We start from the raw sequence: 21,907 nt of genomic DNA on the forward strand, positions 1-21,907 counted from the left end.
TTTATTTTCTGATATTTTACACCATTTTGGTGTGTATGAATTCTGAAATGGAGTTTCGCACTAGTTTAGGGAGTCAGTCGTAGTCGCGAGGCCCTTTTCCGTCCAATCGTCTACGGCCTCAGTCTGTCCCACCCAATTAGCACAAGTCATAACTAAGGCAACATTCGTTCCTTCTGCTTGTTTTGTGCTCATCACAACGCTCGTACATCAGCCTAACTCGTCACCTCCACCACCCCCAGCCTCCTCCTCTATGAGCAAAAAATGCTTTCTTTCTTCATCCTGTGTTCATGAATTTAAATGTTCATTCATTCACACTTTGCCGGGGCGTTTTGTAATCTCAGGGACGGTCTGTGTCACGCTTGATCACATTGTTCCAGAGCATCACTCGAACAGAGTTACTGCCAAAAACAAATGCATTTCATCCTGAAATAATGGATAAATCTGATGTAGTGTCCTGTCTGAAAAGGTTGGTGGGTAGTTGTATTTAGGTGCTGTGCACTTGCGGTGTATATATTAAACAGTGAACGTGTCATACGACACTGCCAGTTAAACTTCACCAAAAGTGATTCTAAAGTTTTATTGTTGTTTTCTAAGATTATCCTCGCGCTGTCTCACCACCATTTCCAATTCATTGTAATGTTTTGTGGCTATCAGCAGCTCCTCCATTTCCATTGTCTGTGGACGGGTCAGTGAAGTGACTGATATAAACCACCAAGTCACATTTTGCACAATTATATCTCAAAATATATCAATATATCAAAATCCATATCCTAATTGTTGTGGTGATTTTCAGTATTTGTTGTATACATATTGATTTTGAGAGTATACTGTGAGGCCTACTTTATTTTGTCACATTACATATGAAAAACTTGCAGTGATTCACACCAGTTCCACATCCCACAGTTTGCAGAGGAGGACACACGTTTAATCTCAGTAGATCAAAGTAACAAACAGCTTTGTGTGGTTTTATTTGTGTACGTGTCGACACTTTGTTCCCTCTGTGTCGACAGAGCTGCTGCCAGCAGGTGAGACGGCCACGGCTGTGATGGGCATCGATTTCTGTGACTCAACGCAGGCGGCCAACTTCCAGCTGTGGTGAGTTGGATTGTGTGTGTTAGAGAGCAGACAGTCCACCGCTGGGTGGAAAAACAGACCGAGCTGATGCTGTAACAAACAATCTCGCGTGAATCTGCTGAGATTTGAAAATACACTTTTACACCAAAGTGTGATGGATCTTTCTAAATGTTTTCTGGTGATGAGTGCTACGTTACAAGAAAGGAAGATGGGGTTTGAATGCAGGACAAACAGAACAGGAGGTTCAAAGTAAATAAAAAGATGTTATCATCTTATCAGGATCTCTGATACAGCGACCGGTGGCAGCAAGCCGGGCTGATTCTAAAAAGGGAAAAATGTCCAAAAAACAAACTGAACCAGCTGGGTGTAGATCGACACACAAAAACATGAGAACCTGGACAGAGATCCCGACACTACAAACTGACACTAATGCCGGGATCAGACGACTCGATATATGTCTTGCGCAATGTTAACTATATCAGATTAGACAATCAAAGTCACATAAATCCTTGCCATGTCTTTGTTGGGAGACTGGCAACTCTGCAAGTATGACGTGTACCAATCGTTATTCACGTTCGTGTGGGAGTTCCTGTGTTGTCGGGGAGGAGAACAAGAAGTAGGTAATAATGGTTACAGATCCCTGCGTTCCGAATCGCATACTATTTCTTTTTACTTTAAGTACGGACTACAGCTTCCCTTAAAAAGTGTCTACTGTTGCATGTAGTATGAATCCAATTGGGACATACTACTTCATCATAAAAATGTGCTTGAACTTTGACCCACTTTGTCGTATCCGTCGCGATCGGTAGCGCGACGTTTGAAGTAAAAAAGAAAAAGGATGTGATTTGGAACGAGTAGGCTTCCTTTTAATGCCTCTTGTTCTTCTTCTCTTCCGTCTTCCTTTTGCGGGCGGAGCATTAGCGCCACCAACTGTCTCGATGTGAAATCTCTTCCGCTACGCAAAGGATTGTGAGTCAGAACAGCTCGAGTAGCACGCTGGCTGCAAAATACTGCAAAATACGACCGGCTGTAGTCGAACATCCGGGTACTTTTGCCATCTAACGTTTAACATACTAAGTACTGGGACATACTAAATATTTTTTGGCATACTAAATAGTATAGTAGTACGGATATTGAAACGCAGGGTTAGTGTGATGCACTCTGTCATCTTATTGGTCGACGTCAAGGAACACGTCGTAGGATGTGTTAAAGTAGGCAACTAATAACGAAACAATTCTGACATGTTAGACTTTTGGTCGGGGTGTCGTGTTGTGTCCCAGACGCCACATCACTGCTCTTCAATTATGTCACACTAGAAGGTGTGTTTTTTGTTCCCAACATTCATATTCAGGCTCAACACTGGAAAGTTTTCGGCAATGACTAGATCATATAAAAATTGGGCTGAATTTGTGTCGTCTAATCTCAGCATTAAAGGTGGGAACACAGATTAAATACAGTAGGGAGAGGAGGATAATGAGGGACAGCTGGAAATGATCAGGGCGTGGAAAACAATCATAGCTATTTCACTTCATCCTACCCAGATCTGTGCTTTGTGTGAAGTCAAACAGTACAATATTGAGACATAAAGTTTACATAAGTCCAGAAGCCCGCCTGTCCTTTTAGTTGACATAAAAGTAAAAATTCATGAAGATTCATAAAACCACTGTTCTTCTTTTATAGCACTCACACCAGGAAATTCTTCGTGTCGATCCAGTTAACATAAAAATTTAAATTCATGAAGATTCATAAAACCACTGTTCTTCTTTTATAGCACTCACACCAGGAAATTCTTCGTGTTGATCCAGTTAACATAAAAATTTAAATTCATGAAGATTCATAAAACCACTGTTCTTCTTTTATAGCACTCACACCAGGAAATTCTTCGTGTCGATCCAGCCGCCGGTTGGAGAGCTGATGAGGCCCATCTTCCTGACCGAGAACGAGTTTAAAAAGGAGCAAGGTGAGTCTTAATAGTCAATGAAATCCTTCTAATATCTTGAATGTGTCAACCCTAAAACATAATCTGTATAACTGCTTTACCAATACATTACTGCAAATCTTTAAATATTGTGTAAACTTGTTGAAATGTGAATTAGTGTACCCATTACACCTCATATTCAGATGATAAATCTAGGTGATAAATGAATAAATAATAAATCCTTTATCAGCAACAGTGATTAGGAATGCTTTAAATATACACTACAGTATGTTCTTTTTAAATATACTTTATACTTATTTTAGATAGAGAGAGTGTGATCTGCACATAAATGGGTCCTCATATAAACTGTCTCCATGGATATAGACAATTAACTTAAAAAGTATATATATATATATATATTCATATTTACAGTATGAAATGGTGAAATTAGGAGCTTGAAAATGAGGATGCTGTACCTTGTAGCATTAGAAATCACATCTGATGTGTAGCTGTTTGTTGAAATGCATTTCTTTATAACACACATTACATTACAAGCAAGCCATTTGTCAGACAGAGTAAATGTCACGGTAGCTGCATGATGAGTCTCAACTTCTTATTCGAATGCAGGAAATAAACTTAAAACTCTCCAGAACGAACCGGAGAGTTAGAAAGTTTCTGGTCGAGCAGCTACAGACAAAAATTTCCGGCATGTTTCTGGTGTCTGGTGTTCATTTTCCATCCTGACTCACACTCAGCGAGTGTCGAGCTCTTAACAAACTCATAGTGACTCTTTAAACATGTGTCATATCCACGGTTCCTCCCTCTTCGTACTGTCCCCCAATAGAGAAGCTATTACAGAGTCTAGGTAAGTTGGCTTTGATAGATTTGTTGTTCCCAGCCGTCTGTGTGCTCACCTGCCTTATAGCCAACCTCAACCTCACACACTCCCCTCCTCCCCCTGCTCCTCAACCTTCCTCCTGTAAATTAACACCTCCTGCTGACTCCCCCTCCCTCTCCTGCCTTGATCAACAACACTTACCCGCATCTCCAGGTCTGTAGCTGCAGACACCTGCGCTAATCTGCCGCTCACACTCTGCTGCTCCACCGGGAATGATTGGAAAATGCTCATCCACTGATCGCGAGTCACTCTTCTTTGAGCACTCACAGCAGCACTCGATCATGAGCTTTCAAACGGCTGATAACCACTGACCATGTTGGGAGTCTGAAGTGTCACAATGCATCGTTTGCCTGAGCGGTTTGTTGTTCATCAGATCTGATGAGCACTGATTTGGTTTTGCAGGTCAAAAGAAGCCTTGAGATCTCGAGTTTAAACGGCCAATATTTGATTTAATAGTGACATTTATATTTTAACTTGTAGTTCTGATTAATTTTGCAACAAACAAATGATTTTAATGATTAATGATTAATGTAATTTCTGATGAACTGATTATTTGTTATTTTTTTCCCTTTATAATCCATAATCCTCGCCTCTTTTTAATCATAAAGTTCAAGGACCTGTGGAACCATAAGAACCACTTAGGAAGTTAATTAGGAACTAAAGATTAAGGATTCTCTGCTTGTCTTTTGTCCATTTCTGAAGAACCATGCAGATTCGACAAACTAAACCATTGCAGATAAAACAAGAGTCAATAACACTGACCTGCGTTGTATTTACTGTTACAGCTTTGTTTGAACCGAAGCCCACCACAAAAGTTTCTGAACTCTCAGAAAGTTCCACGCTCAGAGCCGTTTTTTACACCTGATGACACAAAAAAATGAACATGCAAGTTTAGTTCTTAAAAGGAGCAACGCAAGTCTCTTTGCTAGTTTCAAACCAACACAGTTCATCACGTTGTTTTAATAAGTTAAATGGGAGGACTTTCGCCTGTTGCGCATGAAAGGTAGATAACACTGTAATGTGCACAGAGCAGGGGGGAGCTATAACCTTTATGAGGAAGTATTCCAAGTTTTTTCGCTTGATAAACTTCAGCACCATTTCACTGTGCACCTAAAATTTGAAACAAAGAAAGCGCATGTTTTTGGAGAACAGAAAGAGCTCACTCCTGTGAGTAGGAGTGGCAGGGAGCAACAACTGTGGTTTTGCGGGTGAGAAATTTGGCAGTTTTCAATGTGGTGCGAGTGAGCGTGTTGTCATGTTGAAGAACCCAAGTGCCTAAATGACAGTTCAGCTCGTTTGCACTGAATGTTTTCCCTCAGATCATCACAGTAAAACTCTGTGTTGGCAGTCTGACCCTGGGGGACGAATTCATGGCAGACAACTCTGTGAATGTCAAACAAAACCCAGCTGGTTGCGCTCCTGACCTGATGCATCTTTTCCAAGCGGCGAAATTTTAAATATTTATTCACTAAGATTATAGCTTCTCCCTGCTCGGTGCACGTCATGGTGCTACTTACTGTTCACATGCAACTACAGCAGTCTTGGAACTTTTTGATCCACCCTTGTATACTTTACATTAAATATCTATGCACGGTCGATAGTTCAACCGAAAATTTGAATGCTTTTATCTGGCCACTTTTCTGTGGACCCCATTATGTAAAATTGCTGAGTAATTCAGCCAAAAAATAAACACCTTTTTTTTTTTTTTTTTTTTACTTTCCTATCCTTTTATTCATTTTGTGGTCCCTCAGATTTGATGAATAATGTAAATATTGCTGCTGATGAATTTTCTGTTAATTGACAGCTCTCTTTAGGACTTGCTTTACTTCAGTACATCAGTAAATACTGCTGAAACAACGGTCTGAACATGGACAGAACCTGGCAAGCAAAACACCAAATCATTGCTCACTGGAAGGTTTCCTCTCACACCCGAGGTGTCAGTTGTAGTAGAGAAAAACTAAATTTAGAAATTACATTAGAAATACATTAGCGACATTAGAAATTCATGACGTATTAAACTCGGCTAGCAGTGCACAAACTAGCTGTGAATTCACCATTAGAAGCGAGTCACTCCACTACTGAGTTCAGTGGAAAGCATTGATGCATTCCAGTGTCAGTTTTAGTCGCATTTTGTAGTCATTGATGCAGCAAATATGACATCAATCTCTCAGAAGATCTCAGAGGAGGTGCTCGTGGTGATGTAGAAATCACTGTAGTGTTAAATCATACATACAGTATGTGTATATAATACTGTATATGTCTGAAGCTGACATATATCCTGATATAGAATTATCCCAGAGGTAAACGCAGCACCCACCGTACACACACATTTTGTTGGACCATTAATACCTGCTTTGCTTTTTCGTTTTTATGCTGGGAGAGTGAAAATGAGCTGCAGCCCACTTGAGATGCTTCCTGTTTGACCGGCGCTCCGCTCACACTCCTGCAGGTCAGCTGATGGGCATGAACGAGATCACAGAGAAGCTAACTCTGGACGTCAAGTGCCGGAACGAACACGCCATCGTCCAGAGAGTGACCACCGCCGCCAACCTCAGCCGAGTCCCCTGTGGGTCGGATAAAGAGTGCAGGTGAGACGATTAGAAGAAGTAACATTCCCAGGAAACATCTCTTGCTTTTTAAACTAAGTCTAGAAACTCTAGAAAGTGCTTGTTGTGTCTCACCTTTAATGTTTCAGCAAAATACCAACATCAGATTTCTGCTTTAAAGTGACGCAGACACCCATGTTGTGTGCTGTGTGGATTAATACCTCTGAGTACAGAAATGACGTTTTCTTTGTTTTAGTGAACCAAAAACAAAGTGCTGAACCCTCCATGGACCCAGCAGTGTCAGCAGTGGTTCGTTAGATTTACGTAAACACAATTTAAAATCAATTATTCAACATCCCTCGGTGCTTCAGTGCTGTGTGGTCTTGCATGTTACGTAACATGTGATTCTGAAATGTTGAATTCTGATTACACTGCAACAACCAGCGTTGTACACAGGTTCACAGCTCAATAGATGAAAAGGTCAGAGTTCACCTAAATTCATCACATCAAGAGATCTGAATGACTTGAAAATATATCGAATATCATTCATATGTATAAATTGTAGTTTTCTTTTTTACAACACAGAAAGAACGTAATTGGATTTACATAATGTTACCATATGATAAATATTTTTAACTATCCGAAAAGTACATAAGATTGTACTAATTGACTGATATTTCCCATCTGTGTAATGGATGATGCATTCTTCTATTCATAGAGTTGATTTTTTTTTTTTCAGTTAACATGTAGTGTAGCAGCTCACACTTTGACATTTTGATCTTTTGTTGGAACACTTTTAAACACCACAGCAGTGCTCAAATATTATTAGTCCTCCTATCTTACACAGTAGTAGTGGTCTTCCAGTGGAAGAAACATGAATTACAGTGGAGGCCAACCACATGGCAGTGGAATAGGAGTGTGGGTCAACAGCCATAGTGACACAAGTCAAGACTTGTTGGTCTTGACTCGGGACTTGATAGTAAAGACTCAGGACTGACTTTGTCCTTTGTCTTCTGATCACACACACACTCATGGTGAGGAAGCGCTCAGCTTAAAACAAATACTCTGGAAACCTCTTTGGCCGCTTAGGTTTTTGCTGGACCCCAAAAATACTTTCTGTCTGGATACTGACTAATATCATTGTGGTCTTAACCCTCGTGTTGTCCTCGGGTCAAAATGACCCGCAGCTGTGTTCAACCAAGTTCTATTTTATTTCTATATTTTTTTGGGATCATTGGTCATCATTCTTTAAAGAAACCCTCACAGCCTTCTTTTCACCAATGATCCCAAAAAATGTGAAAATAAAATAGAACTTGGTTGAACACAGCTGCGGGTCATTTTGACCCAAGGACAACACGAGGGTTAATACTTGACTTTTAAAAAAAAGAAGTTGAAACTTAATGCTGCTGATTAACCTGCGTATCCCTCCTTTATCCTGTGCTTCATCTTTACTTCTGATCTTTGCTGCTTTGACCTCAGTCCTCCTGTTCCTCCTCCTGATCATCCTGTCTACAGGTTTGCCGGCAGGACGGTGACCAGCAGCAGCTTGGTGCTGGTTACCGTGGCGACAAAAGAGGAAGGCGCCGCCCAGCTGATGGTCAACTGTGAGAAAATGGTGATCGGCACCATGTTGGTGAAGGACATCCACCTGGCTCTAACGCAGTGACGTGAGCCAGCGCTCCAGCCTTGAACTCCGCCCCCTCTTCACTCCAGCCGCCTTTCACATAATCCTCCGAGACTCATCAGTGTAGCATCCCCTGCATCCTCCTGCGAGCCGTGTCAGAGAGGAACTTTCCAGAATGTTTTTGTTGTCTTGTTAAAGAGCTCTAAACTTTTAGAAATGACGTCTAGAAACACTGAATGCCAGTTTTACCTGACGACAATCGGATATGACTGATGTTGGACCCCGATTTATTTGTTTTTGTTGGTTTTTTTTACATCACCACCCAAAAGTACTTATTTTGCAACACATTTTACGAGGAGATGATTGGATTTATTAGACTCGAACCCCAAGTAGATAAAACAGAGACGGTTGCATCCCTTAACTCCCATTTAGAGACATCAGAGAGTGAAAATTGCTTCTTGGTTAAACATGAATTCAGCTTGAAGATTCATTATCGGTCATTTATACAGCAGTTTGACTAAAAAATATTTTGTGAAGCTTCACAACCACAGCTGGTGCTCTTCCTCAGTGGATGCTCAGTTGTCATGGACTGAGACCGAATGTACACGTGAAACGAGCTGTCTGTGAAAACCAAACACTATCGTATTGTGAATGCCCTGTATTGTAATCCTCACACGACCAACTCTGTAATCAAACATCTCAATGATGGAACGTAGCATTACACATGCCGGAGGTCTGTACTTGCATTACATAAATCACCTCCATGACAAATGAGCAACTTCTTCTGCCGAGGGAAGCTAAGAAATGTGGTTGAGAGCTCCAAAAATACAAAATAAAAGTCATTTTGTGACGTTAACATGAGATTTAAACAAAACAATAAACTGCTGCTGGATTATCAAAACAATGTCAAATTAAGAGAAAGTAAACCTTAAAAAAGATCATCCATATTTTTTTTTACTTAATTGAGTTAAGGGAGCACATTTGGAAATATATCTGTCCCACCAGTTTTCAATTTGAGCTTGTTAGCTCTCAGCTATTTTAAGATGTAGATACTATAGGTAATATAAAATAGGTAAGAGATTATATATCGCCCCCAAAACCAGATCCCTGCTAAAATACACAGACAACTAAGATCAGCTTAATCGATAGTCATCCAGTCTTTTTTTAAGCCATTAGCGCATGACGGCTCGACTGAGACACCTGCTGCAGAAGTGAATCATTCCATCTGGGCACAGTGAGTGTTGTTCATCAATACGTCTCCGCTCCTGGGAACAAACAGGGATTCTCATCTCATATTCTGTGACTTGAAGAGCTGTTGAAGAGCTGTTGAAGAGCTGTTGAAGTGCACATCACAACAAGTGGGGCATTGATAAAAACTGAAGATGTGTAAATGTTGTATTGCAACATGTAATACAGTACTATAAGGTGTGGTGTGTGCGTGTGTGTGCGTGTGTGTGTGCGTGCGTGCGTGTGTGTGTGTGTGTGTGTGTGTGTGTGTGTGTGTGTGTGTGTGTGTGTGTGTGCGTGTGTGCGCGTGGATGTGTGTGTGTGGAAATGGTGACGTTGAATATTGACCTGACATACATGAAGTGGCTGTTTTCAATATGATTTTTGTAACACTTGACTTGAAATCAAACCAATCACACACAAAAAACACTTTAGAAATCAACAGTTTTTCCGGAGATAAAATTTCTTCCAATTGTTCAAATCCAATTGAAACAAATGTACTTAAAAATCACCCAATTTTAGGGCTTCACCCAGGGATTATATTCACAAATTATTAATGTTATTTTCTCAAGTAAGTGATTCATTAACTGGTCTATTGGAAATTAAGAACAGAGCCATATACCAGCTTCAAAGTAAAAATTGCTGCCTGTTAATTTTCTGTCGATTGACGGTTGTTTAAACTCCACTGAATCTAAATTAAAACTTTATTTTTAAACTTTTTTTTAATGGAAATGTTTTTTTAACATTTTGGGATATACAGTTTTTTGCCTTTTTGCTGATACATGAGAAGATGAATAAGTTTGATATCTGAGTGTTGGCAAGACAGAAGAGAGGAATGTTTACTGAAAATATATCCATTGAGGATGTAACGTCTTCCCACCGAAAACACCTGCTGAAAACAAAGCTCATATTTATTGGTTTATCAAATATTTCAATTCATAAATACATTTTCACTTTAATTTGATCCATTTGTCTCGATGTAAACTTTACTTGGAAAACCATTAGATTCTATTTGAACTTGTTCTTATGATGTCAAACATTTTCAAGTTAAGTGTCACTTTAAACTCATTTGTCAGGTGACAGTTTTTCATGACTTTAATTACATCTTGATTTCAGGTCAAAGGTCACGTGGCTTCTGTTTTTCACGTGTCCAACAGCTGCATGTTTCTTAACTTATTATCTGTGTATTTATTTTTACCAGACTCCTACCGACGGAGTGTATCTCAGTCACACTTCAGCGGTACGGACTGACTCCGTTTTGGCCTTTTGATTTGTACCTTGTTTCTTTGTCTGCCATTCGACCACTCAGACCTGACACCTCCAGTCACTGCACCGCAGTCACCACGAAGAATGTAAAGAGAAAGAATTTCTACTTTCAATGTCAACATCCAATGAAAAAAAAGAGTCTCTCTCACAGAAATCATAACTCATGTCTGGCCATCCGTTTCATCTGCTTTCAAAGATCCAAAGTACGGCGTGTCGTGTGTGTGGTTGTGAAACGTGGTCCTCCTGAGGTATTACAAGTTTATTTATTATACAAATAAAAGTACGGATACAGAGTTGTGTCTCTTCTGTCTTGTGTTCTGCTGAGCGACGTAAACCAAACGATGACCTGCTGTGTGGTTTACGCCGCAGCTGTAATTATAGAGTAAACATTTAGGACCAAAAAAAGGAAGTTGTAAACGGCCAGCTGTATTTTTCTGTGCAGCCTCTTTGCTACTCTTTATTCTCATTCACTGAAGAAATTGCCCGTGACAAGAGTATTTACATTTTTTTGCCACTTTATACTTTCATTATTATAGTTTTTTTAGAGCACAACATTTGGCAGCTGCAGTTTTGTGTTACATTATGTAACAGATCAAAAAAATATGTAAATCTTTTTTTTTTTTTTTAAACAGTAATTTTACTGTAAACGTTTGAGATGGTTTCGTTTCACGAAAACTTTGAAGCCTAAATAGGTCAAAATTATTCAACATTTCAAAATAAAAAAGAAGATAATGTAAAAGTGAAATATATATATAAACGTGTGGAGCATGACGTAGCTGTGACCCCTGGGTGGGGAACAACTGACTTGAACTTTTGAAGTAGCTACAAAGTAGTTCAACTGGCTCGACCTCGACCTCCTACAACAATAAAATGTTTACACATTCAAAATCTAATAACGTCACACAGTAAATGACACTTTATCAGTCAAAGGAGACATTTTACTGCAGAACAAGTGCCTTTACTTGATTGTTTATTTAGCTGATAACAGTTTTATAATTGTATACGAGTTCTTTAATGCAGCTCCAGGAGCTGAATTCAACATCCATCAGTGATGGTTATTAGAATCTGAACTTTGTGAGTGCAGGTGATCTGACACAAAAACACACGCAGCTAAGATGATCAGAAGTGGTTTCATTTTATTTAAAAAAAAAAAAAACAACTGCTTCAGTATTGACAAAGTAAACTGTCTGATCCCTGATGGGAATGTAAGCTGCTCACTCAGCTGATATGAAGGTTCATTCATTTGTACCTGCACTGGTCTGTTAACATGGATTTGGATCTGAAATTAGTCACCTTTGGTTTTCTACTGAAAACTGGACATCAAGAAGTAAAATCTTACCTCGCTTTGGTTTGTTTTTTAAACTGACGTGTCACAAACTCAGCGGTGCAGCCGTTTGCTGGTTGCTACGGCTGCGCGGGTCATGAATGAGCCTTCATGTTGTAAAATGAAATGTAAACCAGATGCTGTTGGAAAGGTGTGGAATGTGTTCATGCTGACAAAAACAAACAAAAGCGCTACCGCTGATTGAAATCGACGAACTCCGACACGATCACGTTCAACACTAGTTTTCTGACTCAACGGCTTTCAGACTTGAACAAGCTTTCTAAAGGTGTCCTTCACAGCGAGAATCCTCACGGTTGATAACAAACCTCTCATCTGCTTTCCTGAAGATTCTTGGGAGGTGCAGAGCGACGGCTGTCTTTTCATCATTTTTTTTCCTTATTTTTGGCATTTGAAATGAAGCACCACAAAAGACACGGGAAGACGACAGAAGGCACAGGATTCAAACGTCCTCGGCAGCAGCGACGGGAGACGCCAGATAAAGGCAGCCGTCCTCCGGTCCGCCTCTATGAGGACGTTAAAGAGGGTGTTTGCTAATCATTTATTCATCCAGCAGAGCGCGAGCGATCAGGTGAGCTCCGTCTGCCTGGTTTGTGGAAGCAGGAGAGCCACCAGCCCTCCGGTCAGCAGCAGGGCCGACACCAGCAGGACGGGGACGGCGCAGTTCGTGTCCACCAGCTTCCCAAAAACCACGTTGCCCATGATCGCTGCCACGCGGCCCACTCCTGTGAAGAAGCCGAGAGCGGAGGAGCTGGAAGACGGAGAGAAAGGGGGGAGAACATGAGAGCAGCTGTGGCTTTCCTTTAATTCGAGGAGATTTTATTTCATTTACTGTGCGTAACCTCACATTTTCCCCAAATTGCGAACTAAACGGAAGACCTATTTGGAGTCCTCTGATGTTATATATCGAATATATAATCTTATTTACCGTAGCTGGGTCGGGTAGAGCTCCGTTCCCACCACGTCCAGGGCGTTCCAGGCGATCACCGACACGCCGCTGAAGATGCAGGACAGGACCAGAGACTGAACTTTGGTCTGAACCACATAGATGAGGAAGACACTCAGACTGGACACCAACAGGCTGCAGGCTGGAGGACACAAACCAAGATGGAGAGATGGTTTCTGTCCAGCATCGCTGCTGTAAAACTGGACAGTTACGTGGATGGAAGTTTCTCGGCAGCACGATTCGCTCATTCTCTTGATAGTTTGAGATGCAGCTTTTAAGTGTGAGATTCAAGCACCAAGAAGCAGAGACCGTTTACTAAATAGCAAAAGTTGATGTTTGTGACGTCCCTCTTCGAACTCATTTCACAGAATAATGTACAACCTTGGCCAAAGGTTTTGAGAATGACACAAGTATTGGTTTTCACAAATTTTGCTGCTTCGGTGTTTTTCGATCTTTTTGTCCGATGGTATACTGAAGTAGAATTACAAGCATTTCATAAGTGTCAAAGGCTTTTATTGACAATTACATTAAGGTTTATGCAAAGAGTCAATATTTGCAGTGTTGGCCCTTCTTTTTCAAGACCTCTGCGATTCACCCTGTCATGCTGTCAATTAACTTCTGGGCCACATCCTGACTGATGGCAGCCCATTATTACATAATCAATACTTGCAGTTTGTCCGAATTTGTGGGTTCTTGTTTGTCCACCCGCCTCTTGAGGATTGACCACAAGATCTGAATGGGATTAAGGTCCGGGGAGTTTCCTGGCCATGGACCCAAAATCTCTATGTCTTCGCCTCACTGCGCCTGCAGATGCACTCACACCTGCCTGCTGCCATTCCTGAACAAGCTGCACTGGTGGTGCCCCGATCCCGCAGCTCAATCGGCTTTGGGAGACGGTCCTGGTGCTTGCTGGACTTTCTTGGGCGCCCTGAAGCCTTCTTCACAACAACTGAACCTCTCTCTCCTGGAAGTTCTTGATGATCCGATAAATGGTTGATTTCGGTGCAATCTTACTAGCAGCGATATCCTTGCCTGTGAGGACCTTTTTGTGCGACGCAACGATGACTGCACGTGTTTCCTTGCAGGTAACCGCGGTTAACAGATGAAGAACAAGGATTTCAAGCACCACCCTCCTTTTAAAGCTTCCAGTCTGTTATTCTAACTGGATCAGAGTGATCTCCGGCCTCGTCAAACACTCACCTGTGTTAACGAGAGAATCACTGACATGATGTCAGCTGGTCCTTTTGTGAAATGCAGTGGAAATGTTTTATTGGGGATTAAGTTCATTTTCATGGCAAAGAGGGACTTTGCAATTCATTGCAATTCATCTAATCACCTCTTCATAACATTCTGGAGAATATGCAAATTGCCATCATAAAGACTTTGTGAAAATGTACATTTGTGTCATTCTCAAACCGTTTGGCCAGCGGTGTGTATATGTATGTGCAGGTGGCCGATGAAGCAGTGAAATGAACTTTTTGTTTTATGACCTAATGACTTACACAGCAGCGCCTTTCCTCCGGTGCTGTCCATCATGAGAATGGTGAAGATGTTGCCGGGGAGGTTTGACGCAGCGATGACGAAGCCCTCCATGTACACTGTCAGGTGAAGGTCAGATACAGGAAGGTGAGTGAGGACAGGGACACACACTGAGGACAAGCTCAGGGTCACAGGGGGCTGGAGCTTATCCCAGCATGCAGTGGGGTAGGATTGGTCACGGGTTTTTACAGGTCTGTAATTCTCCAATTGAATTTATTACTTTTATCAGGAAATTGAGAGAAAACATCAACAAAAGCCCAACGAAATTGAACAAATTCCTTATTGACTGTAAGCTGCTGCTCTGCTGCCTGTCAGAGTCCAAGCAGAGCGCCACGCAGGAAAACAACAACGTACCTGCTCTTGTTGGAAGTTTCACACGGCTACAATTCTTTTGTTAAAGTCTTTAAATTGTTACCATTAAATGTTAAAGGATGTGCAGGATTTAGTGACATCTACTGGTGAGGCTGCGGACTGCTACCAACCCCTCGACTCGCCCTCCTCTTTCAGGCATGTAGGAGGCTCTACGGTGGACGCTACACTAACAAAAAACACCCTCTAGAGATCCAGCGATCGGTTTGTCCCTTCTGGGCCCCTGTAGAAACATGGCAGCTCCGTGGAAGAGCACCTGTTCCCTTCGTAAATAAGAAGGCCTCATTTTAAGGGAACAGAAATCCAGTGATTCTTAGTTTCAGGTGATATATTATGTATATATTATACACTAATGAAAACTCAATTATGAAAATCATAGTCCATTTATTCCAACAGATCCCCCAACATGCAACACAATGAACCTTAAACGGCTCAATCTCAGACTTCGGATGTCCTTTCATGGATGAGCTACGTGCAAACATGCGGTTTACGTCCAGCTCGGTGTTCGCTGCGGACCGGACCGAAAAAGCAAGTAAAGTAAACATTAGCATAAATCTGTAGTGATCCCAGAAACGCACCTGCTGTCTTTACAGGGTAGCAGCTGTGGTTGTGGAGACGAGACTGGAGGGACACGTTGGCACAGGGCGAGCCGCCGTCCTCCACTCTCTCAAACAGCTCGGGGAACCACATCCACAGCCCGTAGTACCTACACACACACACACACACACACACACACACACACACACACACACACAGGAAAGGAGACTTTACTTTTGGATTCAGGATAAAAGTTCCACTACGTAAGTGATGCATCCAACACAGAGGAACATCCACACCACAGAAACACTGCAGTGACTCAGCGCTCAGCTCAGACAGCGAAACTGAACTCAACCTGGTGTCTGTTGATTTGAGGCATCTTTCTGAGCAATTTCTGCTGCTAACGCACATGATTTCTGTTCGCTGGAGATAAAATGTGTTTATCTCTCGCTGCCGTTTAAAGCGGCAGAGCCAACTGCGGTGGATTTACCACGTCAGCAGTTGTCGGTGAAGTCCGACTGAATCCGCGCTGGCTGCTCAATGGAAACACAGACGGAGACGTGGAACCGAGCCTGAATGGAGACGTGCGGGCGGGAGTTCTCACCCAAAGGAGATGCAGTAGAAAATGAAGAGCAGAGTGATGCTCCTGGATTTGAGAGGACCGTCGAATATCTGTTTAATGGGCGCCAAAACCTGCAGATTAAAGCAAAGAAATGATTTGTAATTTCACCGGCCTACAAAAAGGAGAGCATTTAATAGGAAGAGGGATATTCTTATAATAAAAGAAATAAAAAGAAAACTAATTTCTACCTCAAAGCTGGAAAGACTTCAGTCTGACTGTGTCCACAGGTTTGTGTCATTTTACTGAACATGTGTTTGGTAAACACAACAACTGATTCAGGTCCAAATCCACTGAAAATGAATTAGCTGCTATTTCTGGTCATTATTTTTTTTTAAAAAGCCAAACATATGCTGCTTCCAGCTTCTCAAATGAGAGAATTTGCTGCTTTTTCCTCTCTTTTCTGTAACTGCTGCTGGAACAAAATAGAGCATTTAAAGACTTCAAATTATACAGTGATTGTTTTATTTGATTGTTTTCTGAAATGTTTACAGAAACCAAAACACAGCTGGATCCCTTCACTTCCCTTCACTTCACTTTCTAGAGCCGAGTAGTGTTTTAAGAAGCTGCATACATACATTACCTTTTTCAAAACAGCTGCAAGATGTTCTCGATTTGAAGCCCACGTTCTGGTCTCGTCCTCTTCCACTCTTTTCTTGGAGCTTATACACAAGCCAAATTCCTTCAAAAGAGTTCAAGATGATGGTGATTTCACTCACAGTAGATTATTATACATCAGAATAAAGGCAGGAAAACTATTTACACACATTACAGATTTCACTTCACCTTTAATTTTGTTTTATTTGTATGATGTGTCATTCAAATCTCTGTTGTTGCATCCGTTTATCATTTCCACTACGTCTACTGAGACAAAAACAGTTACATTTCTGCAATAAACTATAGTAATAAATAATAAATAAAGGCATATTGGTGCAGTATTTATTTCATACCGGGAAAGCCTTTTCTTTTCCCCTCATGTTCATCTCAAACATCATCTTGAACACATGGATTGCCTCTTTCTCCCGTCCAGCCTGCCAAAGAACCAAAAAACAAAGAAGATATCTCGCAGACAGATCAGAAGAAAAAAAGTGTCCCGACAACACAAACACCGCCGTCTGAGCTTTTCACACCTCCATGAGGAACTTGGGGCTTTCGGGCATGAGCAGCCGGAAGAAGAGGGCCGAGGTGATGCTGGGGACGGAGCACAGCACCACAAACAGCCTCCAGCTCTGGAAGTCCACAGCGCCCACAGAAATATGTGCCCACCTTCTGGGAATCACCAGCCAGGCCAGACCTGCACACAGACACACAACTCAAGACACTCACCATGAAACAAAGGTTTGTTTTATTTGGAGAACATCTTCCAGGGCAGTCAACGCTTCCCTCCAAACTTTATGTTAAAACCTTTGTCATGTATACGAATCATTCATGTTTTCTGGACAGGACCCAAATAACTAAAAGCTGGTGATGATCCAACTCTGGGAATTCTGCCAACAAATGCTTCTTGAAGACAGAGACGCTGCATTTCAATTTCTAGGTGTTTGTTCGGACAAAAAAAATATAAGTTTAAGCGGCTTGAGAGTTAAGGACCGGCTGGTATTATCCAAATACGAGTCTGGCTACACTCCATTGGGGATTATTTCCAGTCTTTGCATCATAATATGCAGAAATGTCAGATGAATTGTGAAACTGTTGGCGCATTCTTTAACCAATCGACATTAACCTCCATCTAACGTCTGCTGTGCCCTGAAACTCACCGAGCTGTAAACAACACAGACGCCATGTTGGTAAACGGCAACAGAAGACTTTGTAACGTTAACTGAAGAATTCAACGAGCACCGTTCCTTCTGCGGCTTCGTTTCATTGATATTTTCTGGCACTGCTACAACTGCTTGTGTCACTTCATCTTACTCTAAGACCTCCATCATTGTTGGAGCTACATTTAGTTTTTGGATGGTTCCACCTCCAGAGAAGCTGAGTGAACCTCAACGCAAGCAGCGTTCCTGTGAACAACAGGCCCCTTTCTACAGGTCGGCAAAAAAATGAAAGGCAAAATACTAAATGAATAAAAATCTGGAATAAACCGTTCACAAATGTTCCTAAAATTAGAATTTCTGAGGCATTTTTGGTTTTTCAGAGAAAAAAACTACAACATGTAAAGTTTATAGGATGCATCTGGGGCATCTGGGTAAATGTCAACATACAGTGCATCCGGAAAGTATTCACAGTGCTTCACTTTTTTCTTTTTTCACTTTGTCATTATGGGATATTGTGTGTAGAACTTTGAGGGAAAAAAATGAATTTGATCCATTTTGGAATAAGGCTGTAACGTAACAAAATGTGGAAAAAGTGAAGCGCTGTGAATACTTTCCGGATGCACTGGATATGAATGTTAAAATCATGCAAACTAACAGCTGCACTTGTGCCTCCAGCTGTTTGCATCCTGATCTGGTTTGTGAGCTCTCACCTGCAGCCAGAATATTTCCTGCCATCCAGAAGGTGGCCAGAGCGCTGATCATCGCACCTCTCTTCACACGGGGCATGAACTCGGAGAAGTAGGAGAAGATAACGGGAATCGACCCGCCGACCCTACAGAGGAGAACAGAACCGTGTTCACTCATGGACCGTCTTTGCTTCTCAGAGGGAATCATGTCGGCTTTGACACCGTGTGGAGAGAAGCTGCTTTTCTTCTGCTGCATTCTGGGGACTCAGAAATTTGCTAATTGGATTGACTTTGAATTTTCCACACATGAAAGGAGAGTTTAAACCTTTTTGGGGGATTTTCTTTTTCAAAATGTCCTTTTATGAAGAGAAATGTAGGCACTGTGGGAATAAAAACTTCGGCCTGTTGGCTGCAGCATAATCTCTCTGACCAAATACACTTCCCTCTGTACGGGTGTAAGGAAAATGACTACGTGTAAAAATAAAGACGTAAAAATCCTGTACTCACCCGATGCCGCTGATGAACCGCAGCAGCAGGAAGAGCCAGAACCAAGGAGCCATGCTGGCCAGACCTCCAAACAACCCGTTGATGGTCAGGGACACAACCAACACCCTCTGGCGCCCCCTCTGGTCAGCCAGATATCCCCACATGTAGCCGCCCACCATCATTCCTGGACAAGAGGGAAACGGATACGACTACGGTTCAAGTCTGAAACAAGGGCATATTTAACAACAACAACAAAAAGACAGTGATGGTCGGTCCTTTGTTCACACAGATGTCATATTTTCCTTCAGTGCTGCTTCGATTTCTACAGATTTCTTGTAACCCAAAAACTATAACATCGATCTGAAAGAGGTGGGACCCAAACACGGACGTCAAATGTATCACACAGCAGCACGATGGGCCAAATTTGAAGTTTTTTTTTTTTTTTTTTTTTTTTACAGTTTAAAAAGGATTAATTCAACATTTTGAGAAACACACTTTTCAGTTTCAATATATTATATCTGTCGACCAGGAGACGGTTAGCCTAGCTTAGCATGACGACTAGAAACAGCTTGTTGTCCAGCGGGAACAAAAATCCACCAACAGCACGTGTAAATGTTATTAATGAAAAAGTTATGAATGAAAAACAACAATAAAATGACAAGTTATGTGGTGAGATAGAGGGAAGTTTGGGATTTTTATTGCTGTGATGAGATTTACTGTGGTTTGTTATTTGATTCTAATTGAATCATTTTAAAAAGGTTTGTAAGTGAACAAGGGAAGAGGTTCAGCACGGGAGCAGAAGTTCAAAAAGGCACTGTGTGGTTTTGCAACAAGTATAATGTAACACAAATATGAAATCAATAAAGTAGCAGTGAGAAGCGCCGTTCCCACTTCTGTCAGTTTGCTTGTTTTGTCCGACCAACAATCAGAAACCCAAAGAGATTCATTTCACTGCCGTGAATATCAAAATAAAAGGACCTCTCATTCAAGATTTGGCTTTTTTGTTGTTGTTGTTTGTTGGAAAAACGAATGCCGATGCGTTTTCGGTCGAGTGGAGTTCGAGCGGTTTATTAAGCGACTCACCGAGAAAAATGCTGGCCGTCAGCAGGCCCATGTCGGAGGAGCTCAGCAGCAGATCGCAGCGCGCCGTTGGCAGCAGAAAAGACACGCAGAGAATCTCCACAGCGTCGCTGGCGTTGGCCCAACCGCAAACCAGCAGCAGCAGCCAGTGGAACAAACCAAAACCTGAGCGGCAAAAAGCAGAACAAGCGGTGAAAGACACAACGAGGGTCAAGTGATCTCCTGACGGCCCGTGTCACGGCTCCGAAGGCCTTTGTTGCGACGTGGCCGGCAAACTCGCCCGTTACGCCCGCAGCGAATGGACTTTATTTAGCGAAGCGCATTTGCCGCTCACTCGGCTCGGCGGGAATAACAATCAACACAACTAAATCACTGTCGGTCTGGAAAGAAAAGTCGGATGGAAGAACTGTCCCGGTAAAAAGAAATGTAACAAGTGAAGGTAAACACAAGTTAAGGAGAGTTTCCTGTGTATCGCAGGATACTCAGCATGAATACAAAGTGCTTCACGAGAGCGCAGTTGTGTAAAAACAGAAAGTATTAGGAATAAAACCGAAGCCTCTCATAAGTAGCAGGTGTCACCAACCTTCAAACCTTAGAGACACAGATTAAATATGACAGAAATATACCATCGCTTCTTCCAAACAATGTTACAGGATTTCACATAAAGTTGTCATCATTGTGTTTGTGCTTAAATGCGTTAAATGTTTCATGCGGGAGCACAAAGGTGAAGGTAAAGGTTTCTTACGCCAACATGTTTACTTCCACGTGGTTTTCTCCCCAGATTTAATGTCCCCAGTTATGACGATGAAGAACAAGACAAAAACCTTAAGTTACCCGCTTCTTCGACCGCTTCCTCGTACGTCAGTCTTCTCGGTGCGCTTCCTCCAGCTTCGTCCGTGTAACTTGACGAACTCCTGTCGAAGAGGACGACTCCTGTGACGCAGCAAAAAACACACAAACACATCAGATAAACCTGAAGCTTAAGACAGAAACGACTTTAAAGACAGTAAAGTTGCTTCTGACTTTCTTCTTGGTCGTACATCTCGAGCCACAAAGTTATTAAAACCTTGTGTCATAACCGAGTCTTCAAATGTGATATTAATATTATGTTGTTTACGTGGTGCACTTTCTTAAATGAAGTTGTGCTTTGTCAATCAGACAAAAAACAAAACCTGGTCCCTGATATAACAGGTTTTCACCTGGGAAGTTATTTTATATTCATACATATTATTTGCTTACATTTTTTTTTTTTTTATAGATTTAATGATTGATTAATCAAAGATATAATCAGCATGACACAATAACAGTGTCACAGTTTACTCACAGGTTGGACAGTAATGAGTCAATAAAATGATCATTATCTGTAGTTAGTTAACTTTAACAGCTCATTAACGATATAAACTCCATGTTCTTCATGTAAAAGCAAAATAAAAAGTATTGACATGAACAATGAAAGAGTATCAATGAAAGGAAGTCCGTTTTCACACGAAGGACTTTAACTCGTTTGTTCCGTTTCTTCTCTAAAATGTTCTGAATACTTCTGACGACTTGTTGAACTTCGTGATGGAGCGACGCGACGTTTACCTTCATCCGAGTCCAGGTGTCTCGGGTCCAGGTGTCTCGGGTCCAGGTGTCTCGGGTCCAGGTGTCTCGGGTCCAGGTGATCTCCGGCGAGCAGCGGCTGTCGCGCCTCCGCATCCCCGGCGTGCATGTGACGGGACATCCCTCTCCCTCTCCCCCCCAAAAAAAAGTCGGATGTCTCTAAAATGGGCGCTGCGCCGCGGTCAGACGAGCTGAACTGGAAGTGGACGTCCGGTGGACGTCCGGGACGTCCGGGTCCACCTCACCGCTCCGACCGCTGCCCCGGTCCCATGACTGCCAGCTCGGCGAGCTAACACCGAAGCTAACCTGGCGTAAGAAGGAGGAGGACCAGGAAGTGGAGAGACAGCAGCGGTCCGCACGTCCCGAGCGGAGCCTCTCCTTCCCTCTCTCC

General features: G+C 42.0%; 2 protein-coding genes across 7 annotated transcripts in view; one reads left to right on the forward strand and one right to left on the reverse strand.

Annotated features, from left to right (window-relative positions):
- The window catches only part of LOC138206745 (AP-3 complex subunit beta-2), a 48,018-nt gene extending 37,172 nt beyond the window's left edge, over nucleotides 1-10,846 (forward strand). For all 6 annotated transcript variants that reach the window (XM_069163705.1, XM_069163704.1, XM_069163706.1 and 3 more), the window contains 4 exons: nucleotides 1,011-1,095; nucleotides 2,937-3,034; nucleotides 6,340-6,478; nucleotides 7,952-10,846. In XM_069163705.1, coding sequence (XP_069019806.1) covers nucleotides 1,011-1,095; nucleotides 2,937-3,034; nucleotides 6,340-6,478; nucleotides 7,952-8,102 — 473 coding nt within the window. In that variant the 3' untranslated portion in view covers nucleotides 8,103-10,846. The remainder of the gene's footprint in view (nucleotides 1-1,010; nucleotides 1,096-2,936; nucleotides 3,035-6,339; nucleotides 6,479-7,951) is intronic.
- Nucleotides 10,847-11,671: 825 nt separating this feature from the next.
- sv2 (synaptic vesicle glycoprotein 2) lies at nucleotides 11,672-21,879 on the reverse strand. Its single transcript, XM_069162034.1, has 13 exons — nucleotides 21,499-21,879; nucleotides 20,749-20,847; nucleotides 19,918-20,079; nucleotides 18,856-19,018; nucleotides 18,373-18,494; nucleotides 17,036-17,199; nucleotides 16,856-16,936; nucleotides 16,489-16,587; nucleotides 15,891-15,979; nucleotides 15,328-15,455; nucleotides 14,344-14,439; nucleotides 12,824-12,983; nucleotides 11,672-12,646 (listed from the first exon to the last, which is right to left on the reverse strand). The coding sequence occupies exons 1-13, from the start codon at nucleotides 21,635-21,637 to the stop codon at nucleotides 12,463-12,465; spliced, it is 1,686 nt and encodes a 561-aa protein (XP_069018135.1). The 5' UTR covers nucleotides 21,638-21,879; the 3' UTR covers nucleotides 11,672-12,462.
- Nucleotides 21,880-21,907: the final 28 nt, after the last annotated feature.

Source organism: Embiotoca jacksoni, unplaced genomic scaffold (genome assembly GCF_022577435.1).
Source record: "Embiotoca jacksoni isolate LCO1_2020_lvr unplaced genomic scaffold, fEmbJac1.0.p SCAF_3, whole genome shotgun sequence".
In the NCBI taxonomy this organism is placed as follows: Eukaryota; Metazoa; Chordata; class Actinopteri; family Embiotocidae; genus Embiotoca; species Embiotoca jacksoni.

Coding starts and splice junctions, on each gene's coding strand:
- sv2 (XM_069162034.1), bottom strand. CDS start 21,637: ATGTCCCGTCACATGCACGCCGGGGATGCGGAGGCGCGACAGCCGCTG. Junction 16,588..16,855: donor GAAAAGAAAAGGCTTTCCCG/GTATGAAATAAA, acceptor ACTCTTTTGAAG/GAATTTGGCTTGTGTATAAG. Junction 12,984..14,343: donor CGGAGGAAAGGCGCTGCTGT/GTAAGTCATTAG, acceptor TGTGTCCTCCAG/CCTGCAGCCTGTTGGTGTCC.